Raw genomic sequence first — 22986 nt, 5'->3', positions numbered from 1 at the left:
ATATGAATCAGTTCAAATATTTGCCTTGCTGATTTTACTTTGTGCACTGGCTCACTTCTTTTTAAAACTGTACCTCAACTACAGCTTGGTTTAAAAATTTAAAAAGAACATTTAAAGAAAAGATGGAGAGGTTGCCAACATCCTTGCAACACTTTATTTTGCCAAGTCATGTGTGGAAGTACAATATATGTAAAGTAAATAAACAAATACTGTTGCTGCTTGTTATCCCATCAAGTTTTGTTCATATAAATGTTTTGCAAAAGATGTAATGTTACTGAAAGTATCAGTGCAACTTCTCCAAAAACCTGTCTCTGGAGTTTTTAAGGACGTTGAAGTCACTGAGTTCCAAATGATTGTTCTCGTCAAAGTTTTTTTTTTGGCATATGTGTGTGTGCGTCCACACATGTGCGATGTTGGCAGGACAATGTCTTCTTCATGCCTTTAAGAGGCGCGGAGGGAGAGGGAGAGGGAGAGGGAGAGGGAGAGGGAGAGGGAGAGGGAGAGGGAGAGGGAGAGGGAGAGGGAGAGGGAGAGGGAGAGGGAGAGGGAGAGGGAGAGGGAGAGGGAGAGGGAGAGGGAGAGGGAGAGGGAGAGGGAGAGGGAGAGGGAGAGACTGTGTGACGCGCCAATCCTCACACAGACATTTCGCAGTAGTTTTACCTTTATTTTACGAGGTCAAGTTGCGATCTCAACACTCAACCCGGCACGGATGGAAAGCGTACCCGGTAGCTGACCCAACTCGGTTCTAACCCGGGAACCTCCGTTCCAGAGTCCGGCACTGATGTCATTGCGCCACCAGCCGGCCATTCTCGTCAAAGTTGACTTGGTCAAGACATGCAGTTTTTGAATAAAGGCAACTACACTGACACCTTCTATAACATTTTTAGGTTGTGAAGATCGAACTCCAAACTCCAGAGCATTTAACATAGAAGAAAAAATAATCAAATATTAAGATACATTCATTCAACCTTTGAACCCCATCTGACATACTCTCCAGTGAAGAAAATGTACTTTAGCTCTCCTTGGCAATATTAAAACTATTATTACTTTAGACCTATGTTCCACCTGACATGGGTTATGTAACTGGCTACTAGATGAAAGTATGAAACTTTTCATTCCCCTCACTGCAGAAAGGTAATACCAAAATCTTTACATGCTTTCATTCAATTTCAAAGAAGAATGAAAAAATACATATTGTCAGGTAATAACATAAACAATGAAATGAATAATTAATAATTATTAGCAATGTAAGATTGCCAGTTGGATTCTATTAGCATTGCAATAGTGGTGCTAGAAAGTTTGTAAACCCTTTAGAATTTTCTCTATTTCTGCATAAATATGACCGAAAATGTGATCAGATCTTCACACACGTCCTATAACTGGATAAAAAGAACCCAATTAAATTAGTAATACAAAATTTATACTTGCTCATTTACTTGTTAAGATCCGATAGTATATGTATTTGTTGGAAAAAGTACGTGAACCTTTGCTTTCAGTAACTGGTGTGACCCCCTCGTACAGCAATAAATTCAACCTAACGTTTCTGGTAACTGTTGATAAGTCCTACACATCGGCTTGGAGGAATTTTAGGCCACTCCTCCTTACAAAACTGCTTCAACTGTGTGATGTCGGTGGGGTGGGCTTGCTTGCTTCAGAAACTTCCACAATATTTCTATCGGATTAAGGTCAGGACATGGACTTGGCCATTCCAAAATGCAATACTTCCTCTGCTTTAACTATTCTTTAGTAGACTGACTTGTGTTTTGGGTTGTTGCCTTGCTGCATGACTCACTTTCTCTTGAGCTTCAGTTCATGGATGGATACCCTGACATTTCCCGGCAGAATTTGCTGGTACAACTCAGATTTCATACTTCCATCAATGATGGCAAGCCATCCTGGTCCTGAGGCAGCAAAGCAGGCCCAAACCATGACACTGCCACCACCATGTTTCACAAATGGGATGAGGTTCTTATGCTGGAATGCAGTGTTTGCTTTTTGCCAAACATAATGTTTTCTCATTTAAGCCAAAACATCTTATTTTGGATTCATCCATCCACAGAACGTCCTTCAAATAGCCTTCTGGCTCATCAACATGGTCTTTAGCAAACTTTAGACAAGCAGCAGTGTTCTTCTTGGAGAGTAGTAGCTTTCTCCTTGTAATCGCACCATGCACACTATTGTTGCTCAGTGTTTGCCTGATGGTTGACTCATGAAGACTGACATTAGTCAATGCAAGAGAGGCCTGCAGCTCCTAGATGTCACCCTGGGGCTCTCTGACCTCCTGGAATATTACATGCCTTGCTCTTGGAGGGATTTTTGTTGGTCAACCACTCCTGAACAGAGTAGCAACGGTGTTGAATTTCCTCCATTTGTACACCATCTAACTGTGGATTGGTGGAGCACAAACTCTTTAAAAATGTTCCTGCATCTTTTTTGAAGCTTGGTGAGGATCAACAACTTTTATTCTGAGGTCCTCAGAAATTTCCTTTCTTTTTTTTTCCCAATCTTTTTATTAAGTTTCAGAATTAAACATAACAATAATAGTAATGATACATAGAGATCAGGATTACAATAATAACAGTTAACATGAACAAGCACGGATTCCAAGTAACAAATATAGTTTAGCCTACCAATCTCAAGTAACTGACCATGAAAAAGATATTTTATAAAGAGAAAAAAAAAGAAAACCCCCTAAACTAAAGGAAAACTAACTAAAAAACCGCCCCAAAAAAACAAAGCATGGGCTGTCATATTACATTGGATAAAATTATTATTTGTCGTTAACTCCGCTCCTCTATACATGAATTAAAAAATTATTACAAAGGATTCAGAAAGGGTCAACTTACATCATATGAAAATACTGAATAAATGGCCTCCAAGTTTCTTCAAATTTAACCGAAGGATCCATAGTACCACTCCTAATTTTTTCCAAGTTTAGGCATGCTATCGTTTGAGAAAACTACTGAAATGCAGTGGGGGGGATCAGAGTCTTTCCATTTAAATAAAATGGATCTTCTGGCTATTAATGTAACAAATGCAATTAGACGACAAGCTGACAAGGATAAACGACTGGAGTCTATCACTGGTAGTTCAAAAATTGCAGTAATAGGGTGAGGTTGTAAATCAATACACAGAACTACTGAAATAATATCAAATATATGTCAAGGAAGCTACCTCAGATTTACATCTATCACAAACAGGATTTATGTGGCAATAAAAACGAGCTAGCTTATCCTTGGACATATGAGCCTCGTGAACCTCCTTAAATTGTATCGAGGCGTGTCCGGCACACATTGAGGAAGTATTGACTAATTGAAGAATATTTTCTTTTTCTCTGTAGATAAAGATATTTGAAGTTCTCTTTCCCACTCATACTTAATTTTACCAGGTGTATCTAGAGGTATTTTCGTAATCAGATCATAAATAATTGCTATTAAACTCTTCTGATAGGGGTTTAAACCTAAAATTTTTTCTGTAACTTCAATTTGATGCGCTATCGGAAAGGTAGATAAAGTAGTGTTCAAAAAGTTTCTAATCTGTAAACATCTGAGAAAGTGTGATCTAGGCAAATTGTATTTATTAGACAACGGTTCGAAAGACATAAAACAATCATCCATGAATAAATCACGAAAACATGTTATTCCCTTTGTTTTCCATAAAAGAAAAGCTTGATCAATTCTAGATGGTTGAAAGAAAAAATTAGATATAATAGGACTTGACAGGATAAATTTGTTCAATCCGAAGAATTTATGAAATTGAAACCATATTCGTATTGTATGTTGAATTATTGGATTTATCATTTGTTTATTCAATTTAGTAAGTGCAAAGGGAAGCGCGGCTCCTAGAATAGAAGCCAATGAAAAACCCTGTACAGACTCCCGCTTGAGGTTCATCCATCGTGGACACTGAATTTCATCCAATTCTTGAGTCCAAAATGTTTAATATCGAATGTTGATTGCCCAGCAGTAAAATCTAAGATTCGGCAAAGCCAAACTGCCTTCTTTTTTTGATTTCTGGAAATATTTCTTGCTTAACCTGGGATTTCTACTCTGCCATATGCATGAAGAAATTTTAGAATCAATAATATCAAAAAAAGATTTAGGGATAAAAATTGATACCACCAGAAATAGATACAAAAATTTAGGTAACCATCTTTAATAGTATTAATTCGACCAGAAATTTCCTTTGATCGAGGCATAGCACGCTTCTGAAAACCTGTGTGGTGAAGATCAGACTTTGATAGTGAAGGCCCAGGTTTATGTTCTGCTGTTCTTTAAATAGGGCAGGGCTTCCCACACTCTCACACTCCCATTGACTGAAACACCTGACTCTAATTTCCCCTTTAAATGAACTGATAATCCTGGAGGTTCGCATATTTCCAACAAATACGTGTAACATTGGATCATTTTTCTCAATAAATAAATGAAGTATAATGTTTTTGTGTTATTTGTTTAATTAGGTTCTCTTTATCTAGTTTCAGGACTTGCATGAAGATCTAGTCACATTTTAGGTTTATTATTTATGCAAAATAGAGAAATTTCAAAAGGGTTCACCAACTTTCTAGCACCACTGTAAATGTTAAGTTGTTGTGGCAATCCACAGGAAATAGAAGATGATTCAGGCAAAAGGCAGTGGGGAAGCATACTGAAGAGGCGTTTCCAAATTAAAGTCAAGTTTGCAAAGCTTCACTTTTCTCTCGGTATCAATGAACCTCAAAGTTTGAGTATGTGTACCTTACTTTATTACAGGGGATTGCTAAGAATTATGTACATGATAGATATGTAATAATTAAAATGACTAAAATAAGCATTTTACAGATCAAGTAGCACACACCACCAGCCGACTGGAGTGGCATTGATTTACTGCTGATGAAAGAATTTTAATGTTATCAGAAGAGCCTGCGAGATGGAGTAGTAAGAATCAACTGCAACAAGGACACTCATTGGAACTCTCTGTACATGAGCTGAATATCATTGCCTTTACGTTGATAAACGAGCTTGTTACCAGCTGATTATTATCTTAAATAAACAGGAAAGGAAGGACCGGGTAAAAAAGAACCAGTAAATAGCTAAAATGTGCTATTTTAAAAGATAATATGCAGAAGTATTTTTAGGTGACTTTTTATGTCTTGCATGTATAAATGTTGTTTAATTACAACACCATAAGATATGGACGCAGAATAAGATCATTTGGCCCATCAAGTCAAACAACTCCTGAGGAGACAGTGTTGAATCTCCTCCATCTGTACATAGTCTGACTGAGTTCAAGAGCGAGAGGTAATGTTACAGCTATTTAGGCCCCTGGTCAGACTCCACTTGGAGTACTGTGCTCAGTTCTGGTCACCTCATTACAGGAAGGATGTGGAAACTACAGAAAGGGTGCAGAGGATATTTACAAGGATGTTGCCTGGATTGACTAGCATGCCTTATGAGAATAGGTTGAGTGAAGTTAGCCTTTTCTCCTTGGAGCGACGGAGGATGAGAGGTGACCTGATAGAGGTATATAAGATGATGACAGGCATTGATCGTGTGGATAGTTAGAGGCTTTTTCCCCAGGGCTGAAATGGCTAACACAAGAGGACACAGTTTTAAGGTAACACACATCAAAGTTGCTGTTGAACGCAGCAGGCCAGGCAGCATCCCTAGGAAAAGGTACAGTTGATGTTTCAGGCCCAGACCCTTCGTCAGGTCCCTTCGTCCTGATGAAGGGTCTTGGCCCAAAATGTTGACTGTACCTCTTCCTAGAGATGCTGCCTGACCTGCTGCGTTCACTAGCAACTTTGATGTGTGTTGCTTGAATTTCCAGCATCTGCAAAATTCCTTGTGTTTACTGTGTTAAGGTGCTTGGAAGTAGGTACAGAGGAGATGTCAAGGGTGAGTGCGTGAGATGGGCTGCTGGCGACGGTGGTGAAGGAGGATACAATAGGGTCTTTTAAAAGACTCCTGGATAGGTACATGGAGCTTAGAAAAATAGAGGGTTGTGAGTAACCCTAGGTAATTTCTAAAGTACGTACATGTTCGGCACAGCATTGTAGGCCGAAGGGCCTGTATTGTGCTATAGGTTTTCTATGTTTTATGTTTCAATGAGTCTGATCCACTATTTCATCATGGATGATCCAATTTTCCTCTCAGCCCCAACCTCTGACTTAAATATGCATGAAGACTTAGCTTCCACAGCTGCCTGTGGCAAAGAATTCCACAGGTTCACCACTCTCTGGCTAAAGAAATTCCTTCTCATCTTTGTTTTAAAAGGACACCCCTCTATTCTGAGGCTGTCTCCTCTGGACATGGATTCTAATTAGGTTCTAATTTATTTTCCCATCATACACTCTATTAAGGCCTTTAATAATTCGATAGGTTTCAATGAAGTCACCCATCATTCTTCTGAATTCTTGTGAATACAGGACCAGAGCCATCAAACACTCTTCATATTACAAGTCATTCAATGCTTGAATCATTTTCATGAACCTCCTTTGAGCACTCTCCAATTTCAGCACAGCCTAAGATAAGGGGCTCAAACTTATTCACAATAAGCCAAGTAAGGCCTCACCAGTGCTTTATAAAGTTTCAAAAATATATCCTTGTTTTTATACTCTAGTCCTCTTAAAATAAATACTATCATTGCATTTGCCTTCCTCATCACAGACTCAACCTGCAAATTAACCTTTAGGGAATCCTGCACAAGCACTCCTAGGTCCTTTCCACTTCCACTTTTTGTATTTTCTCTCTATTTAGAAATTAGTCAACCCTTCATTTCTTCTACCAAAGTGCATGACCATACGCTTCCATACATAAATTATTGAGCAAACAGCGAATTGTCCAAGTATGTGTATTTATGAAACATAAGGTTTGTGTTTCGCCATTGTCTGCATCCTGTACTTGTATGCACACTGTGCTAAATTTACATTTCAATTTCTCCTGGGTAAGGCACTTTTTTTGTAATGTTAGGAATTTTGATGAACAAATACCTATATTGCTTATATAAATGTTAATACTAACTCATAAATGTATACCACAAGGAAACAAGCAACATCTCATTACTGTTTATCAATGATCCCTTCATGTGGACCATTATTAGTTGGTGACATGGTTGTTCTTCTTGGAGGGAAAAAAAACTATTGAGCTTCAGGTTCCTTGGATGCATTTCATTTAATTTTTGCAAATAGAGTGGATTCCAGTTAATTAGGCCATTGGTTAATTGGGGCAGCTGCTGATTGGAACAACACTTAAAGAACAAAATGGGGGGGAGAAAAACATAAACCGAAAAATAGCCGGGATTTCCTCTGTTTATTTGGGGCACTATGTCGCTTAATTGGGACAAGAGACTGTGGCCAGGACTTTCTAACTAGCGTCAGTCATGTTCAGTATGTGGCCATTAAACAATACAACTTGCAGTTGTAAACGAACAGTTTTTAAATGGCGTCTGTTGCATGTGTTTGCGTTCAAAAAGCAGCATTTTTTAAAAAATCACTGATAGCTAGCAAGAAAAGCAGTAAGGCAACTTGGAACAGTTTTGCTCACTGCTGTTTCAAGCATTTAGGCTTGTAGATGCCAGAGATGGCCAGGAGTGAAAATGAAACAATTTCACTAATTCAACAAGTTAGCAACTATGACAAATTTGAGGATATCAATAATCATCTTGGATGTTACACTGAAAAGGAAGATTCCAAGGCTGTAATCATCGAAAACCTGTATGAAGGCACTCTATTATCTGCACGAGATGTCTGTGCTGATTTTGTTCATTTACAGTCAATCAAAAGAACATGGCAGCATACACTGAATGAATTCATCAATAACTATTAGGTTATAATATACAGTTTTATAGTTCTGTGGTAGTATTGTTAGTGTTCTAATTTGTTTTGTATTTCTTTTAATTTCATAATCTGTTACTCAATTAAGTGGCAGTTTGTTTTTTTAAAATATGTTTTCAATTATTTCCATGAAATTTCAGTTATTTGGGGCAGCTGCTTAACTGGGCCAAAATGCATTGGTTCCAATCCATTACAGTCTTCACTGTAGACAACATATGGATCTGCAATGAAAAATTTTGGCAAAGATCACATCTTTCAGCTTAAGACCGGGTATCAATGAGGTTCAGTGGACCATTAGTGACATTTAAATTCTATTCCAACACAATCTGTTGACTACATACAGAAAATTATTTCCTCTCTACACAGTGTAAATTATGCCAAAATCCATCATGATTCAAGACAGCCTTCACTTGCAGATTGCCTTTCAAAGTTCAGTCACACCAAATGTTCTAAAACCAGCTGTACCTTTCACAGTATTCTACTACTTTTCTTACTGCCTTCATCAAGGATTTCTATTCTAGAAGGGAAAGCCAGATATCAAAGTTAAAGAAAAAGCACAGGGGCTATTTTTTCATGCTTGCTTGCACTAAAAGAGAATCTGATTTCACTTGGGTCCACATTGAGTAGTGATGGAAGTGAAAGTGCAAACATTGGAGGATCTGATCAAAATATTTTAAACATCATTGGGCACAGGACTGATGCAAGATAATAGAAGGTTCCAAATGTGCATCTTGGATGGAGGGGAAAAAAAAGGAGAGAAATAAACAAATCTCATAAAACACTTTTTTCCTCAAGAAGTCAAAAGTTACCCTGGTACATCAGAGGTGATGGAATATTTTAATCACTAATGAAGCCTTCATTGAGAGGTGGCTCCCTAGATATGGAAAGTGCTTTATATTCATCGGCTCTCATAAAAGACTTTATTGTTTGTTTGTGGGGTTATGCACCTGGGACAGGTTGGTAAATAACTATCTATGTTCAGCATATTCTGCGACACACTTCAATGAATAAATCAACAATGACTCAGGGCTCAAACTCAGAATGCATGCATATGCTCTCCTACCACAGTTCACTGACCACAGCTGAAGTAACTCTTGTTCTGCAGTGAGGCGGGCTGAACAACTTCCCGATTTGTACTATATATTAGCTCCACTCCAGCAGGAAGCTTGTTGAAGATACAAACACTTTACAGCACTCCTTTTGACCCTTGTCCTCAGATAAGGCCTAGGGAAGGAAAGGTTCCTCTGGAAGTCTCAAGGATGGGAAAGGCAACCCTTAAATACATGTTGCTTTCTCTTAAAATTCATTGCTTCATATTAAATTTAACCTTCTACCTCTTGCTCAAACTGCCAATCAATCTATTTTCCTCACAGATAAGTTGGAAGAAGCTTAGTTTCATTTTGTTCTGCTGCCAAAATTTATACTGCTAGCCCACAATGTAGCAGCAATTAAGGTAAATGGAATACTATCAGACGGTTCTAATGTTGTCCTTCTACAAGAGAGTTCTCTTGATGTCATGCTAAAATTTATCCTTCAACTAACATCAGAATATTTATTCTCTTGTTCAAACTATAGAGGCTAAAAGATGTGTGAATATTAAAAATAGATACTGATTACACTGACATACATACAAAGTAAATGTATAGGGCATTACATTTTAAAGTTATTTAATCCACTTGTAGATACAACATTTTCTTTATTTGATGGTTCCACAAAATGGTAATATTTGCTTATGTAACACAAAATAAACTTCGAAATAATTGGCTGTGAAATGTATTAGATTAACTTGAGGTTAAGAAAGCCAATCAACACACAAGCAGGAAAGATAAATTGAATTTTTGAGTACCAGAGTAACCCATCGAAAATGTGTTAAGAGACTTCCTGTAAGAGATCATTCAAGTTCACATTGTAAATTGAAGCAGATGGAGTTCAAGTTTTTAAAAAAACTGTCAAGGAACATGGTTTTGATGATCAAAGTAACACATACAAACGCTAGACTTAGTTATGGGACTACATGGCTTTTAAGTTACATCAGCAACTATTTTTGTATCTGTATTCAGTGAAACAATACATTACCCTCAACCTTTTCAAGCCAATTACAGCCAAACCTTACATTAATATCAGCTTTGAATATACAGTGGATGCTAGTTAATTGGGACACATTGGAACCAGCACATTTTAGCTCAATTAAGCGGTTGCCCCAATTTGCTGAAGTTTCAAAGAAGTAGTTAAAAAGATAAAAAGGCAAACTGCCATTTAAATGAGTACAAATTAGAACACTACTAACAATATTACAGTACTATAAAACTATGCATTTGTTCTTAAAATTATAGGAGACATTCATAGTGTTATTTTGATTGACTGGAAATGAACAAAAGCTGCGCAGACACCTTGTGCAGATAATGACTACCTTCATATAATACTTTTGACCATTGCTTCTTCCAAATCTTTATTCTCATTATAACATTCAAGTTGATTGTCAATGCCTTCAAATTCTTCAAAATTACTAACTTGTTGAAGTAGTAAAATTGTTTCATTTTTACTCCCAGTCGTTTCTGGCAACTCAAAGCCAAAATGCTTGAAACTACAATGAGCAAAACAGTTCTGAATTGTCTTTATTACTTATTTTTCACCACTATTAATGACAAAAAAATTGCTGATTTTTGAACACAAACACATGCAACTGACACCATTTAATTGCTCTAAGCATGGTGTAGTTTTTAATGGCCATGCAACTGGTGTTCAACAACAATTCACCACCTTGAAGGGGAATTGCAAGAGACCACTTGTTATTTTTTCTCCTAGTCACAACTTATCTTGACTTCCCAATATCCTTCACTTAGAACTTGAATTGCTTTTCTAACAGCACTGTGAGAGTGCCATCATCACATTATGCAAAAGTACCAGAAGAGAGTGTATCAATACCTTTCTAAAGGCCGCAAGGTTCGGCTGGCAACATCTATCACCCGCATACAAACAAAGAAAATTCTTATCTTCATATTCCAACATCTGTATCCAGGCTGCACCCAACTATGAACACAAGGTGGACAACTAAATAACTAACAGAAGTAACCTTCATGAATATCTCAACTCATTACATCAGAAGTCAGTACATGGAAATAGTGTCGTTCATGCTTGAGTAATTACCTTCACTTTGTATTTTCAAAGACTTATTACCAACCATCCTTCCTTTATAAATTCCTCCGTCTCCGCCGCATCTGCTCTCAGGATGAGGCTTTTCATTCTAGGACGAGGGAGATGTCTTCATTTTTTAAAGAAAGGGGCTTCCCTTCCTCCACTATCAACTCTGCTCTTAAACGCATCTCCCCCATTTCACGTACATCTGCTCTCACTCCATCCTCCCACCACCCCACTAGGAATAGGGTTCCCCTGGTCCTCACCTACCACCCCACCAGCCTCTGGGTCCAACATATTATTCTCCGTAACTTCTGCCACCTCCAACGGGATCCCACCACTAAGCATATCTTTCCCTCCCCCCCCCTCTGCATTCCGCAGGGATCGCTCCCTACACAACTCCCTTGTCCATTCGTCCCCCCCATCCCTCCCCACTGATCTCCCTCCTGGCACTTATCCGTGTAAGTGGAACAAGTGCTACACATGCCCTTACACTTCCTCCCTTACCACCATTCAGGGCCCCAAACAGTCCTTCCAGGTGAGGCATCACTTCACCTGTGAGTCGACTGGGGTGATATACTGCGTCCGGTGCTCCCGATGTGGCCTTTTATATATTGGTGAGACCCGACGCAGACTGGGAGACCGCTTTGCTGAACATCTACGCTCTGTCCGCCAGAGAAAGCAGGATCTCCCAGTGGCCACACATTTTAATTCCACATCCCATTCCCATTCTGACATGTCTATCCACGGCCTCCTCTACTGTAAAGATGAAGCCACACTCAGGTTGGAGGAACAACACCTTATATTCCGTATGGGTAGCCTCCAACCTGATGGCATGAACATCGACTTCTCTAACTTCCGCTAGGCCCCACCTCCCCCTCGTACCCCATCTGTTACTCTTTTTAATGCACACATTCTTTCTCTCACTCTCCTTTTTCTCCCTCTGTCCCTCTGAATATACCTCTTGCCCATCCTCTGGGTCACCCCCCCCCCCCCCGGTCTTTCTTCCCGGACCTCCTGTCCCATGATCCTTTCGTATCCCCTTCTGCCTATCACCTGTCCAGCTCTCGGCTCCATCCCTCCCCCTCCTGTCTTCTCCTATCATTTTGCATCTCCCCCTCCCCCTCCAGCTTTCAAATCCCTTACTCACTCTTCCTTCAGTTAGTCCTGACGAAGGGTCTCGGCCTGAAACGTCGACTGCGCTTCTTCCTATAGATGCTGCCTGGCCTGCTGCGTTCACCAGCAACTTTGATGTGTGTTGCTTGAATTTCCAGCATCTGCAGAATTCCTGTTGTCTTCCTTTATAAACTCAGTTTTCTTCTTTCCTACAGTAATAATAGCTTTTCCACATCTACTCTTTTATAACTCAACAGCTCTGTAGTAGTGTACCTAAAGCCCTTCCCATCTTGAAGAACTCCTGTCTATTTAACCACCACCAAAGGAGACACTATGATCATGACATTATCTGTCTAGGTAAGCCCAAGCTTTCTACTAAACAGAAAATGAGCATGGGATCCACAATATCAGTTTAAACCCAGCATTTTACTCCTATGCCCAAGTTTACAAATATTTGTAAGTATCTATGGGCAGATTTAAAATCATAAAACCTTTATGGACAAACTATTATAAAATAACCCAACATTAGACTTATGACTTCTGGAAAAAAAAGTAGTATTTCTATTAGGTTCCTCAATTTCCATCTTGGTACATAATTTTTTAGGTTCAATACCCAAATATGCTTTCATCTGCTTTCTATGCATTCCCTAGGACCCAAGGTGATTTGCTTCCACACCAGTTCAGCAGGCTCTTAGGAGGTCAATATGGGAAACACACACTCTTTTGCAGTTGGTACAGAAGTTGCCTGATAGGACAGGTGAGCAGCTTGAAATACAGTATGTACCTTCAAACCCATTATGCTTGGCCTTTTTATGCAAGGACTTGAGGTTCTTAACATAATTCCAAATGTTCCTTCTCACCTTTTATCTGGTAAGAACCAGGGATTCCCAGGAAACAGTCAAAATGTTACATTTTTCCCCCAAGGAGGCTTCAAGAACCAACTAGAATCTTTTCCTTTGTCTACCTGCAAATTGGTTTTCAACATTCTTGGATCCATTTTCCTTCTGCCTGGTAATCTTTTCTGAATATACATATGTCATGCAGTAAGGGTCAGTACACAACAATATCATGAGCATATTTTTCCTGGAGGCACCTTCCATCAGCTGAGATGTTTTGGTTAGAGCCTCATGTCGAGTGTTCAATGAGACTACAAATACAAAAGGCTGCATATAAGTGAAACTAGCTTCAAGGCTTCAACAGTCATGACTATCCCCCCCACCATAATCATCTTCTATAGCTCTTCCAGAATTACAAATGTAATTTAAAAGGCTTTCATTATAGATAGCAAATATTGCAACTTTTCAATAAATGATAATCATTTTTCTTTTCATACAGGTAAGACATTTGTAAAATGGTTATTTTGTACATAATTTTCATAAATCTGTTTGCTCTCACTTCCTAGTCCAATATAGACTAACAAGTCGGCACAATCAAACAGAAGAAAAATTGAAGAAGGGTCTCAGCCTAAAACGTCAATTGCTTCACACATCAAAGTTGCTGATGAACGCAGCAGGCCAAGCAGCATCTGTAGGAAGAGGTGCAGTCGACGTTTCAGGCCGAGACCCTTCGTCAGGACTAACTGAAGGAAGAGTGAGTAAGGGATTTGAAAGTTGGAGGGGGAGGGGGAGATCCAAAATGATAGGAGAAGACAGGAGGGGGACGGATAGAGCCAAGAGCTGGACAGGTGATAGGCAAAAGGGGATACGAGAGGATCATGGGACAGGAGGTCCGGGAAGAAAGACAAGGGGGGGGGACACAGAGAATGGGCAAGAGGTATATTCAGAGGGACAGAGGGAGAAAAAGGAGAATGAGAGAAAGAATGCGTGCATAAAAATAAGTAACAGATGGGGTACGAGGGGGAGGTGGAGCATCAGCGGAAGTTAGAAAGTCGATGTTCATGCCATCAGGTTGGAGGCTACCCAGACGGAATATAAGGTGTTGTTCCTCCAACCTGAGTGTGGCTTCATCTTTACAGTAGAGGAGGCCGTGGATAGACATGTCAGAATGGGAATGGGATGTGGAATTAAAATGTGTGGCCACTGGGAGATCCTGCTTTCTCTGGCGGACAGAGCGTAGATGTTCAGCAAAATGATCTCCCAGTCTGCGTCGGGTCTCGCCAATATATAAAAGGCCACATCAGGAGCACCGGACGCAGTATATCACCCCAGTCGACTCACAGGTGAAGTGTTGCCTCACCTGGAAGGACTGTTTGGGGCCCTGAATGGTGGTAAGGGAGGAAGTGTAAGGGCATGTGTAGCACTTGTTCCGCTTACACGTCAATTGCTTATTCATTTTCATAGATGCTGCCTGACCTGCTGAGTTCCTCCAGCATTCTGGGTGTATTGCTCTGGATTTCCAGCATCTGCAGAATCTCTTGTGTTTCCAAAAAAATCAATTTTTTGCAAAGTCATAAATTTGAAGTTGAGTAGAAATAATGAGGCACCTGACTCAAGAAAAAAACAAAAATTTTAAGCTATTTTCCCTCAAAGTAAATTTCAAAACTTATTACTTCTGTGCAATCAGTTCTTAAAACTGATGCCTTGGTTACTTTTTTCACATGAGCAAGCAATTAATCAGCCAAACAACAGGACAGGAAAAGTTGCTGTATTTTCTCGTATACTTCAGTGTTTATGATCACATGGCTTCAATCTATCAAATAAATTAATCACCATCAAGATGACATAAGTATCTGGGAATCAGATGCAATCGTCTTTTTTTTAATAAAAAGCAGTGGATTTCAATTATTGGGATACATCGGGGACCAGTACATTTTTGGCCCAAATAAGCAACTGTCTCAAATGGCCAGTTTCATGGAAATAGTTAAAAATGCATTTAAGAAAAAAACAAGCTACTGTGTAAGTAACAAATAAGATACATATTTCAATGAAAACAGAACAAATGAGAACACTACCAACAGTACTAAAGCTCTAATTTCTAATAGTTATCTTTGGAGGAATTCATCCAGTGTATGCAATGAACAAAATCAGAGCAGACATCTAGTGCAAATAATTGACTGCTGTCATGCAATGCAAGGGATGATTGCATCCTCCAGAAGTTTATTTTCATTGTAACATTCAAAATGACTGTCGATACCTTCAAATTCTTCATAGTTTCTGACTTGTGAAGTAGTGGAAGTGTTTCATTTTCATTCTGGACTGCTTCTGGCTTGCCAAGCCTGAATCCTTGAAACTGTAGTGAGCAGACTGTTCCGAATTGTCTTACTGCCCACTTCTCACCAGCTATCAGTGACAAAATTCACTGCTTTTTGAACATAAGCACACCAAACTAATGCTATTTAAAAACTGTTCGGTCTAAGCATGGTATAGTCTCTAATGGCTACGCAAGTGCACTCAAGTGACACCAGTTAGAAACCTGTTTGACAATGGTTTCCTGATCCAATCAAGTGGTATAGTGTCTCAAATAGGCAAAAGGAATCCCGGCTATATTCTTGATTAGTGTTTTTTTTAAAAAGAGTTATCCCAAATAAGCGGCTACCACGATTAACCAGTGACCCAATTAACTGGAATCCACTGTTTTAATAGAAGTAACACAATAGGTACTGACCTACTGCATAAAAATAACTCAAAACATTTAAACACCATTTTCAATTAAACAAATTAGTGAACATTCCATCTAAGTATCAATCCTGCCAGTTTTAAGTGAAAAGTAAGCAATTTACTATTCTTTGCTGTTGGTTTCCAAGCCAATAGATTATTCTGGAATTTAAGTAGATAAACATACCTGCTGTGCTTGGTACCTCTGTTGTGCCTGCTGCACGTATGATGAAGGTTGTTGCTGCTGTTGATTGTAGTAAGGTTGCTGGCCCTGCTGGCAGTAGCCACTCATGCTTTGCTGACTATAATGAGGGGGCATCTAGTAAAGGAAAACCAAAACAGAATTTCATGAGACTGATTTTAAAAAAATACCTAACACAGAGCTTATTATAAGCTCTGTATAAACCACTGCCGTTTTAAAACCTTTAACCACAACTTTACACTAATTTTCATCTGGATGAAAAGTAATTTGTTTAACATATTCAAATAACCACACAATCAAAAGGGACTATGGAGTATTCTCAAATTTGATCCCCTTCAAAAGTTCATCTCCAGTTTACGTCTGCTACATTTTTACAGCCACAATTTTAACCAATGAGTTTATTAAAAGCCAATCTCAGTGCAGTTCGATGTCAAGCAAACTAACATGACTGCCCTAACACTCTTCACACTGTTTTTGAACTGCAATAGTTCACCCCAACCAGTTTGCCATTACTGGAGCTAATTTACACAAAACTAACACTCGCACCTCACCATGCGCCCCCCCCCCCCCCCACTTTCAGAGAATGTTGATGCAAGAATAAATCCTGGAAAACATGCTCCACTTTTCAAATCCTCAGAAGCCAGCCCTCGACAAAGGCAGATATTGTTGATAAAACTCACAATCAATGTGCCAAATTCGACTTTTTCAACTGAAGTGTTTAATATTAAGACCACCAAACTGGCATTAATTTCATATTTACTGGAGAGCAGTGAACCTTCTCTACGCACTTCTGAGATCTACACTTTTTGTAAGCACTTCAGAGCACTAGAAATAACACAAGAAATAGGAGCAGGAGTAGGCCATCCGGCCCATTGAGCCTGCTCCACCATTCAATAAGATCATGGCTGATCTGGCCATGGACTCATCTCCACCTACCTGCCTTTTCCCCATAACACTTAATTCCCCTACAATGCAAAATAAACTATCAATGCTGTCTTCTGCAAAACCATCCAAATCCACTGCTGGGATATGTGGAAAATATCCTATCTCAAGCCAGCACCAAGACTGTAATTACAGCTAGCTGGCTCCACTGACAGGCCAAGTTGCTCAACAGCTCCTGAACTCTGCCATGGTAAGAAGCTACTTGGTAGAGAAACCTCCTTGAAAAGATACAACTGCAGTTATGGACGACTGTCCAGGTCACACAATGGCATCATCAGCTATTGCTGAGCCAGATCTGAGCCAGAAATCAAATCATCCTCAATTCCAATCATCCTGAGGGCAACACAAGTTAACATATTCTGACCAGCATTTTTTTATTGTTGTCACAAAGGGGCAAAATTCACAAACTCGTATTATTCTAACATCCACACCTACACTAGTGTTCTATCAAGTTCAAATTATTTCATTCCAATGCAAACATGTATACAGGTGTCCCCCACTTTACAAACGTTCGCTTTACGCCACTTCGCTTTTACGGAAGACCTACACTAGTACCTGCTTTGTTAACCGAAAGAAGATTTTCGCTTTTACGAAAAAAGACGCCTGCTTTAAACTTGTGTTTACCCTGAGAAAGACTACCACGCGTGAAGCCTTGCGCGGACAGTTGTGTGCGCATGCGTGTACGTGCCAATTTTTTTCTATAAATCAGTTTTGGCTAAATCTTCCCGATTCTGTAAGTGAAACTACACTGTACATACATTATTTCTACTTTATATAGGCTGTGTATTTATCATATCATTCCTGCTTTTACTATATGTTAGTGTTAGTTTAGGTTTTATGTGCTATTTGGTATGATTTGGTAGGTTTTTTTTGAGTCTAGGAACGCTCAAAAATTTTTCCCATATAAATTAAGGGTAATTGCTTCTTCGCTGTATGCCATTTCGGCTTACGAACGATTTCAGAGGAACGCTCTACCTTCGGATAGTGGGAGAAACCTGTACTGCCAAAATAATGTTCCATTGGACCAAGGTACACAAACACAGTTAATATAACTCAATACACATCACCATAAAGTAGTAAATTAACAAATAATAATGTGCATTTACAAGTTAAAAAACAAAGGGTATAACGCCACTGGCACTTCAAGAGAGTTCGGTAGTCTTACAGCCTGGGAGAAGAAGCTGTTTCCCATCCTAACTGTTTTTATCTGAATGCTACAGTACCTCTGGCCTGATCATAGGGGATCAAAGAGATTGTTGGACGAATGGGAGATATCAATGACAATGCTAAGGGTCCTATGTACACATCACTCCCAATTAATATCTGTGAATGGTGGAAAAGAGACCCCAATGATGCTTTCAGCAGTCCTTGCAATCCTTTGTAGGGGACTTGTGGTCAGATGCTTAACATACCAGATGGTGATTCAGCTGGTTAGGACAGTGGTCCCCAACCACCAGGCCACGGACCGGTAACAGGCTGTAAAACATGAGCTACCGGGCCGCGAGGAAACGATTAAGTCAGCTGCACCTTTCCACACTCCCTGTCACGCACTGTTGAACTTGAACATAGGGTTGCCAACTGCCCCGTATTTGCCAGGATATCCCGTATATTGGGCTTCACACATCAAAGTTGCTGGCAAACGCAGCAGGCCAGGCAGCATCTCTAGGAAGAGGTACAGTCGACGTTTCAGGCCGAGACCCTTCGTCAGGACTAACTGAAGGAAGAGTTAGTCAGAGATTTGAAAGTGGGAGGGGGAGGGGGAGATCCAAAATGATAGGAGAAGACGGTGGGGGGGGATGGATCCAAGAGCTGGACAGGTGATTGGCAAAGGGCATATGAGAGGATCATGGGACAGGGGGCCCAGGGAGAAAGAAAGGGGGGAACCCAGAGGATGGGCAAGGGGTATAGTGAGAGGGACAGAGGGAGAAAAAGGAGAGTGAGAGAAAGAATGTGTGTGTATAAGTAAATAACGGATGGGGTATGGGGGGGAGGTGGGGCATTAGCAGAAGTTAGAGAAGTCGATGTTCATGCCATCAGGTTGGAGGCTATCCAGACGGAATATAAGGTGTTGTTCCTCCAACCTGAGTGTGGCTTCATCTTTACAGTAGAGGAGGCCATGGATAGACATGTCAGAATGGGAATGGGATGTGGAATTAAAACGTGTGGCCACTGGGAGATCCTGCTTCCTCTGGCGGACAGAGCGTAGGTGTTCAGCAAAGCAGTCTCCCAGTCTGCGTCGGATCTCGCCAATATATAGAAGGCCACATCGGGAGCACCGGACGCAGTATATCACCCCAGTCGACTCACAGGTGAAGTGTCGCCTCACCTGGAAGGACTGTCTGGGACCCTGAATGGTAGTGAGGGAGGAAGTGTAAGGGCATGTGTAGCACTTGTTCCGCTTACAAGGATAAGTGCCAGGAGGGAGATCAGTGGGGAGGGATGGGGAGGACGAATGGACAAGGGAGTCACGTAGGAGCGATCCCTGCGGAAAGCGGGGGGGGGATGTGTAGGGAGCAATCCCTGCGGAAAGCAGAGGTGGGGGGGTTGTATTGTTTGTATATTGGGCTTGATTGGTTTGTCGGGACCACCCTTTTCCTGTCTTTTCCCCGCTAAGGTAGAGTGCTCCTATGAAACCTTTCGTGCCGAAATGGCATGAAGTGAAGCAGCAATTACCATTAAGTTATACAGGAAAAATTTTTGAGCATTCCCAGACCCAAAAGATAACCTACCAAATCATACCAAATAACACACAAAACCTAAAATAACACTAACACAGTAAAAGCAGAAATGATATGATAAATTCACAGCCTATATAAAGTAGAAATAATGTATGTACAGTCTAGTTGGGAAGTTGAAGGCAGAACCGATTTGTGGGAGAAAAAATTGGCACATATGCACATCCGCACATCACTCACACACACACAGGTGCCCGTGCAAGGCTTCGTGGTCATGGTAGTCTTCTTGGGGTAAAGTGTCCCGGGATTTGACTGATACTTTTGTCCCTTATTTGGGAGTGAGAAAGTTGGGAACCCTAACTGTAAAAGACATGTTGAGGTAAGTTTATCCCTACTTTAACACTGCCCGCCGCCCCCCCCCCCCCCAGTTGGCCGGTCCACAAGAATACTGTCAATATTAAACCAGTCTGCGGTGCAAAGAAGGTTGGGGACCCCTGGGTTTGGACAATCTTGGTGGTGTTCCTGTAAAATGTGGTTATAATAGGAGGAGTGAGGGGAGTCTCACTCATCTAAATCTCCTCAGGCAGTAAATTCACTAAGGAGAAGGTGAGGGCATCCGTTGTGTACACTCCCAGAAATGTGGTGCTCCAAACTCTCTCTGCGGAGGAGCAGTGTATGTGCAGCGAGGAGTGGTCAGCTTGCACATTCCTAAAGTCCATAATCATCTCTTTGGTCTTGTCCACATCGAGACTAGTTATTGTCCTCACACTATTCTTTAAGTGCTTTATCTCCTCCCTGTACACTGTCTTGTTGTTGTTGTTGTTGATGAGGCCAATCATTGTTGTGTCATCAGCAGCGGGTTGAACATGCAGCCCAGGGAAACCCCAGTGCTCAGCGTGTCAAAGCTGGAGGTGCTTCTGCCAACACGGATTGACTGTGGCTTTTCTGTCAAGAAGTTCATCATTCAGTTACAGAAATAGGTGTTGAGACCCAACGTGCTGATAGAATTTAAGCAGTTCTGTTTTTAAGTCAGCATGTTTGAAGTTGTCAGCAACAATAAAGAATTCATCAGGGTGTGTGGTTTGCAAGGCACTAAGGTGCCACAGAGCTCACGCAGCACTTCCCCAGCATTAGCACGGGAGAGGGTGGTGTATACAGCCACAATCATAACAGTGAACTCCCTCAATAAATTGAATGGCCTGCACTTCACCATTAAGAACGCTAATAGTAGGCAAATAGTGGGTCGTCACCTCGAAAGCATTCACACACCATTTCTTCTTAACATGTATACATACACCTCCATCACGGGGTGGTACCCTGGAGCCATACTTCCATCAGAATGAGTGTGCAGCTGTCCTTCATCTCATGCTGCCTCAGTCTCAGCCGCAGGTAATCCACAGCTTATTTTCTAGTGATCAAATATTTGAAAGCAGAATCGACAGGAGAGCTGGCCTGCAGTATTTCTCCTTTAGTCTTGCATGAATACAAGCACGCTTTCCGTGCTTGTTTCTTTGCGCACCGCTTCCGATGGCTTCTCCCCTGGGCAGCTGAAGCAGAAGACAGGCTGCGAAGCTGATCTGCTAGTGAGGGAGACTTGCAGTACTTGGGTGTTCTTAATATCTAGCAGTGTCTTGTGATCATAAGAAAGAGGTAAACGACAAATAATTACACTAGCAGTTGGAACCAGAGTGGACGCTGTGACTGGACGCACCATTATCTTGAACCAATTTCAGAAAATACTGGTTTTCGGATTACACTGTAGAATTTTTTTTTACTCTAAGTGGACAGTACAGAAAATATAAAATATTCAAAAGGTAGTTGCATAAAATTAGGGTTTTATGGGTGAGAGTTTGCAGGTAATGTATCAGTATTGATAAACATATTAGCATGGTTAAAGGTTAGATAGAAGCTGGAATAAATAGGCAATTTTCAGGCTGGCAGTCTATTATCAGTTATTTCTCATAAGCATCATTGCTGTGATACATTCTAGTTGTAAAGCAAAGCCACACTGCAAACTAACTAGTGAGTTGCACCCACTAGTTTCCACGTAACTGTCCTGATGTCATCTGTATTTCCCTTTCATAAAATGGTTGATTCTGATCAAAGCATGATTTTTAATTAATGTTTTCCAAACTGCTTTATCCAGTTGTCACTTCATATTCATGTGCTTAAAGTTTAAAATTCTGGTTCTGGCATTAAATTCATCACCCAAACTAAAAAAAGACAACATATTTCATTCTTAGTGAGAGACTGCTTTTGACCTAATTGATAATGCATTTGCCAATATCTTATGGAGCAAGGGCAGGATTAAATTTCTGCAGTTTCCCAACATTACAGTGAAAATCAACCTGCTGAGCATGCACTGTTCTTTAGCAACTTCAATGAACATGAACAGTTGCTAAAACAGGTACATTCATATTTTTGTTTTAGTGGGTTTTAATTCGTCTTTAAAGCTGATTACGTTTTTCAAATGAAGTTTTTTTTACAATTTTTAAATAGTATGTACAATGAGTTAATGCTTGTTTTTGAAACATTCACAAACATTCAAGCTCTTTGACAGTTCAGCCTGAGGTGTAACTTCATTATCTGTCAAAGCGCTTGTGTATGATTGACAATCAGTGCGGCCTGGCTTTGCTTGGGGCATCACAGATCAGATCCCAGCTGGCTTTCATGAGGAAATTCATGCTGACGGACGTGCTCAATACAAGAGAAAGTTAACAGGGCAGGGAACGGGTCTTCAGAAACTTGGTGCCATTACATTTACTTCACTGTTGCTTCATTTTACCAATATTTGAGCAACATTTTGGTAATTAGTGGTTTATGCCCTGGCATAAATTGAAGGGTTTATGTTGTCTTTTTCATATTAATTAAAATGCAAGTTGCCTACCAAATTAAAATTGCTTACCTTCAGAATATATTCAGTGAGAAAACAACATCTACTTATATGCCATCTTTAAAATGGAAAAAAATAACATTGCAAGGCACAGAATACAAATCAGTCAGAGTAATTACTCAAATTATTTGTGAAACAGCCTTGGCACAAATAAACAGAAATGTTGGCAATATGAACAAATGATCTGAAATATCAATTCTGATTCTTGTTTCATAAATGCTAACTGACCTGTTGTGTACTTCAACAACTTGTTGGTTTTATTTCATATTTTCTCAATCTACAGCTTTTGCTTTTTGATTACTGCCTAATTTGCTCACATCCAGAATTTGATTTTTAGTGTTCTCAGCAAGATCCAACGTTAACTTTTCTCAGGAGTTTCAATCTAACGTGTCAGAAAAATCACATGGAATTTAATATTTCTTTCAATTTAATATTCACAAGTTATCCACTTCCCCTTAGTCTAGGACCCTTTAAGGATTATAAGAGTGTGGTGCAGGTATAAAAGAAAACGGACTGGAAATACACAAATTAATAGCATGATCTTAAAATTGTGTCAGTTAAAATATACCTGTGCAGTTTTTTTTAAACAACCATTTCCCACTACCCCCAACATGCACATCTTTTTATCCAACTGCAACTGTAAAACAGATTAAATTAAT

The 22986-nt window shown here is 40.0% G+C and overlaps 1 protein-coding gene across 6 annotated transcripts in view; it reads right to left on the bottom strand.

Annotated features, from left to right (window-relative positions):
• arid1b (AT-rich interactive domain 1B) overlaps positions 1–22986 on the bottom strand; it is a 421995-nt gene that overhangs the window by 277901 nt on the left and 121108 nt on the right. For all 6 annotated transcript variants that reach the window (XM_063056016.1, XM_063056019.1, XM_063056018.1 and 3 more), the window contains exon 3: positions 15803–15934. In XM_063056016.1, coding sequence (XP_062912086.1) covers positions 15803–15934 — 132 coding nt within the window. The remainder of the gene's footprint in view (positions 1–15802; positions 15935–22986) is intronic.

Source organism: Mobula hypostoma, chromosome 8, assembly GCF_963921235.1.
Source record: "Mobula hypostoma chromosome 8, sMobHyp1.1, whole genome shotgun sequence".
NCBI lineage: Eukaryota > Metazoa > Chordata > Chondrichthyes > Myliobatiformes > Myliobatidae > Mobula > Mobula hypostoma.
This window is presented reverse-complemented; position numbering and strand designations above follow the sequence as displayed.